The sequence below is a fragment of the Zosterops lateralis genome (assembly GCF_965231275.1).
Source record: "Zosterops lateralis genome assembly, chromosome: 6".
Classification (NCBI taxonomy): Eukaryota; Metazoa; Chordata; class Aves; order Passeriformes; family Zosteropidae; genus Zosterops; species Zosterops lateralis.
This window is the reverse complement of record NC_139761.1, coordinates 57,334,001-57,342,863: the sequence shown is the minus strand read 5'-3', so window position 1 is coordinate 57,342,863 and position 8,863 is coordinate 57,334,001. Positions and strand designations below refer to the sequence as shown.

The 8,863-nt window shown below is 52.1% G+C and overlaps 1 protein-coding gene across 1 annotated transcript; it reads left to right on the top strand.

The window, feature by feature from the left end:
- Window positions 1-2,462: 2,462 nt before the first annotated feature.
- DBX1 (developing brain homeobox 1) lies at window positions 2,463-7,017 on the top strand (the record flags this gene model as incomplete). The annotated part of the gene is made up of 4 exons (XM_083863831.1): window positions 2,463-2,814; window positions 3,501-3,602; window positions 5,909-6,111; window positions 6,634-7,017. 4 exons carry the CDS (start codon window positions 2,463-2,465, stop codon window positions 7,015-7,017), a joined length of 1,041 nt encoding a protein of 346 aa, XP_083719957.1.
- Between the last annotated feature and the right edge of the window lie 1,846 nt (window positions 7,018-8,863).

Genomic DNA, 8,863 nt, shown 5'->3' with positions numbered 1-8,863 from the left:
CAACCTTCCAGAAAATGTCAGCCCCTCTCCTTTAGACCCAGAGAAATTAGCAGCAGTTGGTCTAGAGCGAGACAAAATGCCCCCGATGTATATGTAAAGAAAGGGGTAAATCATCTCAAAGGAAACCTATAATGACTGTAAAAAAAAAAAAAAAAAAAAAAAAAAAAAAGTGTTGTCGGAAGAGCGCGGGCGGAGCTCGTTTGGGAAAGGGGGGACGGTGCCCAGAGGAGGGGCAGGAGCGGGGACAGGGATGGGACAGGGAGCTGGCAATGGGGGTGCCCGGCCAATATTTTATTGTGAAAACCCCGGTTTTTCTTTTTCCATTCGCTCGCTTGCTAAATGAACAACCCCCCGAGAGCTGCGCTGGGCAGGGACGGGGCTGGAGGGGTCCCTGGTGGGGAGAGGGCAGAGCCCAGCCCGGGGCACCCCCGGGACCCCCCGGCATCACCGCGGGGCCGGGGGCAGGTGCGGGACCCCGCCCGAGCCCCCCGAGCCTGCCCACGCCCTCCTTCCCCGTTTTCTTTTTTACCTGCTAAGCGTCAATAACCGGGGGGAGGGAAAGGAGGGGGGGGAAAACCTCCGGCGAGGTTTTATTTCAAAGTGATGCTTTGATTGGGCGGACCTTGCGAGGCAGGTCCGCAGGTGCTGGGCTGCTGGGGGCCGGAGAACTGCACCGGGAAGGCTTGTCAGCATCATCCAGTCTCCGGGGCTGATTCCAATAAATAACTTTTTGATTTGAATCGAGGGAGAGGTTTAACAGACTTTCTTTCTTCCCTAATGTGATATAAATCGCAGATGCACTTTTATTGAATGGTTAAAGCATCGACATGGAGATAATCGACACAAAACGTCCGGACAAAAACCATCGAGAGAAATAAAGCTGGTTAATAAGATTTTTGAGAAAGCTTTGTGTTAAAAAGTAAAAAGGGAAAACAGCTGAAGGTGACAGTTAGTTCATGGTTAATAGGATAAAGGCTGCATGGTTGAGCTGCACACTTCTGCTTGCAAAGGTTCGGACACACCAAAGGCCTGAATGGGCTGCTTTTAAAACATAGGACATTTAACACATCTGTTATAGTCTCTAACAGAGAAATCAGGTAAAACCACTCTCAAGAGCGCCTTTCATCACCCGCCTCCAAAGGAAACTAACCACACTCGCGCCTATTTCTGTATTTGCCGCTGCAAACAAAACCTCTCTGCCAGAAAAACAAAAAATTAAAAAATCCCGATTTACTATTTCCCCTTAGACGATGCCATTTGTCCCTCGCACCAAAGTTAGGGGGCTCCTGGCTCCGAGCAATACACCTTCCGAAATCCCCTACACGGGCGCGGATAAAAAGCCAGACCAGGTGAATTTGGCTGCCTCGACAGCTCCAAAAACCGAGAGCAGCTCGGACAACTTCAGGGTTCGAACGCTACCGAGTTGTCCTCGTTTTCACAGCCGTGGGAGGGTAGCCAGCCCCGCTGTTTTGGAGGCAGATAAGCTACAGCGGAGCTGAGAACCCGAAGGGGTTGCTCTGGTCCCCCGGACCCCTCCCGTGTGCAAAACTCAGATTTTGTGGGAGCGAAGTTTTCCCATCGAGTTCTCGCATTTGGGTCTGGGCAAAGCCCTGGCCCGAGCGCAAGTACAGGAGACTTTTCGAAGCTGGGATCATGAAAGGAGAGGCTGGCACGGCAAACCCGCCTCACCCCGGAGCTTTGATGTGCGGATGGAAAACCGAGCCCGTCTACACGCACCGATTCTGCCCCGTGCTAATAAATAGCAGCAGCAGAATTATGTTCAAACCGCGGCGGGATCCCCTCTCCGAAAGTGTTTCACCCTCAGCGGAGCTTTAGTTCCACGTTTTCTAATTTGTATTTTCATATCCACAAAACCCCGTGCTTTTCCTGAGAGTCCGCAGACAAGTTTATATGAATATTTATTGATTTATTTCCTAAACGCAGCGGGGGAGCGGCAAATAAATTTAGTGCTTTCTTTAAATAATTCCCTTTCTACGAGGCAAGATGTCATTTGAAACTTTTAAATAGGCATTTAATTAGCCTGTGTGTGTTGCCTCTGAACAAAACCCTGCTGGGAGCCTTTGGAGCGCTGTATTCCAAAGAGGCGGTCAATATGCAAAATTGATGACTACACTTTCTTTGTGGCGGGGCCATTGTGCCCCGGTTGCTTATGAAGTCTAATCCAATCATAAATTGCGGCCCCGGACCAATGGAGAAGCCGGGAGCTCGCCCTGAATGAAGCTCAAGTGGAGAACTTTGTTGAACCCCATTGTTGGGGCTGTCACTTTTGAAAGCGCCTCGGCGGGGCTGACCACTATAAAACCCGCGCTCCAGGAGGAAGGGGCGCAGAGAACTCCGCCAAGGCTCGCCGGCCGGATCTTTACCCGAAGCAGAAAACAAAACAAAAAGCAAACAAACAAACAAACGAGGCGGCGAGCGGCCCCGGCGCGGCTCCGCGGACCATGATGTTCCCCAGCCTCCTCGCCCCTCCGGCCGTGTACCCCAGCCTGCTCCGGCCCACCCCCACCCTCACCCTGCCGCAGTCGCTGCAGTCGGCTTTTTCCAGCCATTCCAGCTTCCTGGTGGAAGATCTGATCCGCATCAGCCGGCCCGCCGGGTACCTGCCCAGGAGCGCCCCCCCGGCCAGCCTGTCCCCGCCGGGCTCGGCCGCCAGGACGGACTCGGGGACAACGGAGCTGCCCGGCTCCGCCACGGCCGGCTCCAGGAGGATCTGTTCTCCGCACGCTTCCAGCGGCGACTCCACCTTCCTCAAGTTCGGGGTCAACGCCATCCTCTCCTCCACGCCCCGAGCCGGTAAGGGGGGGACAGGCACCCCGAGCCCCCGGGACACCCCGAGCCTGGGGACATCCCGAGCTCCGGGGACATCCCGAGACCTGGGGTCACCCCGAGCTCCGGGGACATCCCGACCCCCGGGGACACCCCGAGCCCTGGGGTCACCCCGAGCCCTGGGGTCACCCCGAGCTCCGGGGACACCCCGACCCCTGGGGACACCCCGAGCCCTGGGGACACCCCGAGCCCGGGGACACCCCGAGCCTGGGGACACCCTGATCCCTGGGGACACCCCGAGCCCCGGGGACACCCCGCCCGCAGGAGCGGGTTTCGGGCCAGGGGCAGCGCAGGGAGCTCCTCCCGCCGCTCTGGGCAAGGGAGGGAGCGCCGAGCTGCAGAGCCCTCCGGCAGCGCTCGGGTTTCAGGGGCAGCGCTCTCAGCCCCGGGAGGAGCAGGCGGAGGGAGGGGTCCCACAGGCCAGGGGTCCTCTGACCGTGTCTTCGGGATAACCCTTGTCCTCACAGCAGCAAAAGTGCCCCTTCTCCTCGGCCGTTCCGAGTTCGGTCTGGCTCTCTTATTTATTTTTTTTCCCCTAAAAGTACCACAGCGTCGGTCTGGGGACCGAGCGACAGAGCCCAGCCTTGCCGTCGGTCGAGTCCTGCTGGCTCGGTTATTACCCTCCCATTAATTTGCTTTTCTTTATTTACTAGAAACCTCCCCCGCCTTGCTTCAGAGCGTCCCGCCAAAGACTTTCTCCTTCCCGTACTTCGAAGGATCCTTCCAGCCCTTCCTCAGATCTTCCTATTTCCCAGGTAAGTGTTTAAAAGTCGCAGCCTGGCTTTTCAAATCGTCCCTGCGTGCGGGCGGGCCCGGCGCGGGGGTCTGTGCCCGTCCCGCGTCCCCCCCGGCGGGGTTACGCCGCGGTTCAGAGGTTGGAGGGAGTACAACATTCAGGCATCAGTCGCGCCAATTTGCTGCCCGATTTAGCACAGGCAGCGACCGCCTGACATTCCCTGCCCGCTCCCCCCGCTGATCCGCAAATTAGCCGGGATTGTCACGGTCCCGAGGCGAGGCGGGGCCCCGCTCCCTCCCTCTCCCTCTCCATCCCTCCCGGCTTCCCTCCGGCCCGGCGGGAGCGCATGGTTCAGCACCACGAGGAGCGGTCAGCTCCCGCCGCCAGAGCCGGGAGGGATGGCGAGAGAGAGGATGGATGGATGGATGGATGGATGGATGGATGGATGGATGGATGGATGGATGGATGGATGGATGGATGGATGGATGGATGGATGGATGGATGGATGGATGGATGGAGGGATGGATGGATGGATGGATGGATGGATGGATGGATGGATGGAGGGATGGATGGATGGATGGATGGATGGATGGATGGATGGATGGATGGAGGGATGGAGGGATGGATGGATGGATGGATGGATGGATGGATGGATGGATGGATTGAGAGAGAAAGGGAGGGAGGGAGGAATGGAGAGAGGGAGACAGATGGAGAGAGGGAGGGATGGATGCAGAGAGGGAGGGATGGAAAGAGGCAGGGATGGAGACAGGGATGGAGACAGAGAGGGAGGGATGGAGACAGGGAGGGATGGAGAGAGTTAAGGATGCAGAGAGGGAGGGAGGGAGGGAGGGAGGGAGGGAGGGATGGACACAGAGAGGGAGGGAAGGAGGGATGGAGAGAGGGAGGTCTCTCTAGTAGGAAATTTCCCTGTAGGAAAGGAAACTTCTTTCCCCAGATTAAAAAGAAATGGAGACAGGGAGGGATGGAGACAGGGAGGGAGGGATGCAGAGAGGGAGAGAGGGATGCAAAGAGGGAGAGAAGGATGCAGAGAGGGAGGGAGCCTGTGGGTGTCCCCCAAACCTCTCCGCGGTACGGGCAGACCCAGCGCCCCGCTCCACCTCCGCCGCGGCCTCACCCTCTCCTCCATCACCTCCGCCCACCAACCCTTCCCTCCTGCACCTGCCCGGTTACACCGTCCAACAACACGGGAAAGGCGAGGCTGCTACAGCACCCAAGTATTGTGATGCTGAGAGAACAATTTAAAAAAACCGTAGTGGTGTGTTTTGAGGTTTGGCCAGTAACCCCCGAAATCTGATTACACAAACAAGCTATGAATTTAAAAAGAAAACAGGGAAAGGGAGAGAGAGAGAAAAAAAAATAATAAACCAAGCTCTTCTATTCATCCTCTGGATAATGGAATTTGCTTCCTTTCTCCAGCATGTGAATAGCCTAACAAAAACAACTTGAGCTTTATAAATAGCTTTTCATGTCCATTTAATGAAAATGATTTGGGGAGAGAGACGATTGTGCCATCAGTATTCTCCCGAGGAGCCTGGCATGCCGTTGTGTTTAGTTTGAAAGTGTAAATCTCTTTTGTTCCAATAATATATGGCGTTAGCTGCTTGTCCTCAGTCTTTTTCTGTTAGTTCATTACTACACAATTACCATTCACGCTTCATTAGCATCTCTGTCTCTCTTGGGGAGGTTCCCCCCTCCCTTTTTTTTTTTTTTTTTTTTTTAAGGCGAAACTCTGCCCTTTTTTATCATACTAATGCCATTGGGAACCAGGCAGTGTGCTAATTAGCTGCTACTTTTCATGTCTTCGAATTGAATTTTCCAACTTTGGAGAGGGCGGGGGGGAGGCTGGGGAGAGAGAAGAGATTATTATAAAAAGATGAATACTGATTGATCAAAACTGCATCTGAAGGGGAGCGGTTTTGTTCGGAATCCGAAAAGTCCTCATTTTCATCTCCAGCATAATAAAGCATCTGAAATGATAAAAGCATCTAAAAAAAAAAAAAATCAAATGCTTCTGAGTGGGAGGGAGGGAGAGGTTTTTTATTATATCTCCATCTCAGCCGGCACGCCTCGCTTTGCCTTTTCAGGCCGGGGACCTTTGAATCTCCCAACAAAACCGGCCACCACTGACCCATTTTCCACATCTGAGTTGATAGATCTAATCCCGGCCAGCGCCGCCTGAAAAGGAGGGAACGGCTCGGTTAAAGCCCAAACTCCTTTTCACGGCGCCAGGTCGGTGAGCGCCCTCCCCAAGGGCGGGGAGGGGGCCGGTCCCGCCCTGCTCAGTGTCCCTTGTCCCTGTCACAGCCGCCTCCGCCGTGGTCCCCATCCCCGGAACGTTCTCGTGGCCGCTGGCAGCCCGCGGCAAGCCCCGGCGGGGGATGCTGCGCCGGGCCGTCTTCTCCGACGTGCAGCGCAAGGCGCTGGAAAAGATGTTCCAGAAGCAGAAATACATCAGCAAACCCGACAGGAAGAAGCTGGCGGCCAAGCTGGGCCTCAAGGACTCGCAGGTGAGAGGGGAAGGGAAGGCAGAGGCCGGCCGAGATCACACACACTGCCCGGGGGAAGCTCGGAGGGAGCAGGGGATGGGAACAGGGAGAGAGGGGATGGGAGAAACGGGATGGAGCAGGGGAGAAGGGGATGGGAGCAGGGCAGAAGGGGATGGGAGCAGGGGAGAAGGGAAAAGGAGATGAGAGCAGGGAGAAGGAGATGGGAGAGGGGGATGGGAGAAGGGGATGGAGCAAGGAGAAGGGAGCAGGGAGCAGGGGAAAAGGAGATGGGAGCAGGGAGAACACACAAAGCAAGTCACAGGTGATGAACAGAGCCAAAAATGTCATGATTCCCAGCTGGGTGAGCAGGACCACAGGCTGATTGCCCCTGGGCCCTCTCCTAGGGTCCTCCAGAGATCAGATTCTGTGGCTCCTGTTAGCTTCAATATAGGCATGTGCAGGGTTTTGAGAGTGCAGCCAAAACACTTTTCCTGGTCCCTGTTTCACTGAACCCTTTCACTCCTCGGTTGCTTTGTCCCCCAGGTGAAGATCTGGTTCCAGAACAGGAGGATGAAATGGAGGAACTCCAAAGAAAGAGAGCTCCTCTCCTCTGGTGGCTGCAGAGAACAGACCCTTCCCACCAAGTTCAACCCTCACCCAGACCTCAGTGACGTGGGCAAGAAGTGCTCAGGAGAGGAGGAGGAGGAAGAAGAGGAGGAAGTTCCCCCCGTGTGCCCACCCAGCCCCCAGCATCCCCTGACCTACCACCAGTCCCCAGAGCATCTACACCTGAGGGACAGACTGGACTCCCACATGGCTCCTTCTCCATCCCATTCCAGCAGCCCCAGCAAACCCTCAGACTTCTCAGACTCAGAGGAAGAGGACGATGAAGGGGAAGAAGAAGAGGAGGAGATCACAGTCTCTTAGATCACTTACCATCACAGGAGGACACTGCAAAGATGTAAATAAACCAGAGTGCTATAAATTGAAGAGGTGCTGTCCCACCCCAACGTCCACATGCTTCCTTATTACCACAATAGCTGCAAGACTTCCTTCTCACTGCTGTTCCTCATTTGCTGCCTCGTGTGGAGGTTTTCATGTTCACAATACCTGCCCAACTTTTCATAACTCTCTCTGCTTAGCAATCAGTGTTTGCTCAGTTAGCTGCCTTCTTCCAAAACACAGACAACAGGCAGCTCCTGGCCCTGCAGCAGGGAGAAAAGGGAAATTTCCCTATAGGAAAGGAAACTTCTTCCCCCAGATAAAAGAAAACAATATAGATGTTCAAAAAACCTAAAATACAATTATAGATGGTGTGACCATTTCTATTGCCTTTCAAGTGCATTTCCAGCTCCTGCATTACTTCAGCTGCTACTGAAGGCTTGCCTGATCTAGCAACCCTCTCCTCCAAAATGAATAACTCTGAGGGACCCAGACTGAGCTCTGCCTCCCTCCTCACCCCAAATGGCACCACACTTGTGCCACAGATCCACTGAAATCCCTGGAATGACTTTGAAGGTATTATGCAAGCATGCCCTGTGTAATGGGGATCTTATATATTTACAAATTTTGTCTTAATTTATTCATCAACATTGTGTTCAAAGCTCTGTCTAATCCACCTTCTTACCCACAAGTTTGTGCTTATTTTCCACCTTGCTTCTCCTATCCGTGGTGTGGACAGAGGAAAGGGGTTTCACCTCTTTGATTTTTAACTGAACTTTGCTGTCTTTGCACAGCTTTTATGAACTGTACACTATTTTGTACACTTACTCTGTATGGGTGTTTTATACCAAGGTTATTGTCAATGAATATAACAAATGGCTCAACAATGCTTCTCTCTCTTTTTTTTTTTTTTAATTGAATGACAGCTAAACTACAGGCAAAGGCAGCTGTTTAATTGTGTAACTTATAAAGAAACACTTTTATTTTGTATTTTACCATGTACAGACTTTATATATGTATATATATTAAAGTGGAGGATTGTCAAATAAAAAAAAAAAAAGTAGATTTCCAAATTGGGTCATTTGGTAGTACTTGGTTCTAGATAACCGGTGGTTGTAGTTTGTGTCTGGGAGAGGAAACTATTAGTTATTCAATTATTATTATTAGTGATTCAATAAGAATTGTATCTTATTAGTGATTCAATAAGAATTTATCAGCTTCTAATTAAGTAGTTTTTACAAGAATATAACTTTATATCATTTTATTTTAACTTTATTTAATTTTATTTAATATAATTTTAACTAGGGAGCAACTCACCACACATCACTATGATACTACAGTTTATAGGCTGGAAGCAGGTAATGAGACCATTCTTACAGGGTAGGGAAACCTGTAAGATTCTTTCAAAGGAATGAAAGAGATAACCCTTCAGCCTCAAGTCCAGCTGAGGATCATTGCTACAACACCAGGCAAATCCATAACCACTCACCTGCTTTTTGCTTTTATATTTCTGCTCTACAGAAACCTCGGTGGATTTTGCTTTGCACACAGGTAGCAGAATTTTTCTGAAACAGAGATTTCATTACAAAACTGCATTTATTTTCTGCTCCATGATCTCTAATGCCCACCACTCATAACACACCAAAACAAAAGGAATAAATGCAGCAGATGTCCCCTGGATCCAGCTCTCCCTCTGTGCTCCACTTCACTGCCACAGCCACAAGGGAAGGTGCGAAAAGAAGAAGAGAGTGATTCCATTTGGAAGGGACCTACAAAAATCCTCTAGTCCAGCTTCAGGGCTGGCCAAAAATTAAAGGTGTTACTAAAGGCA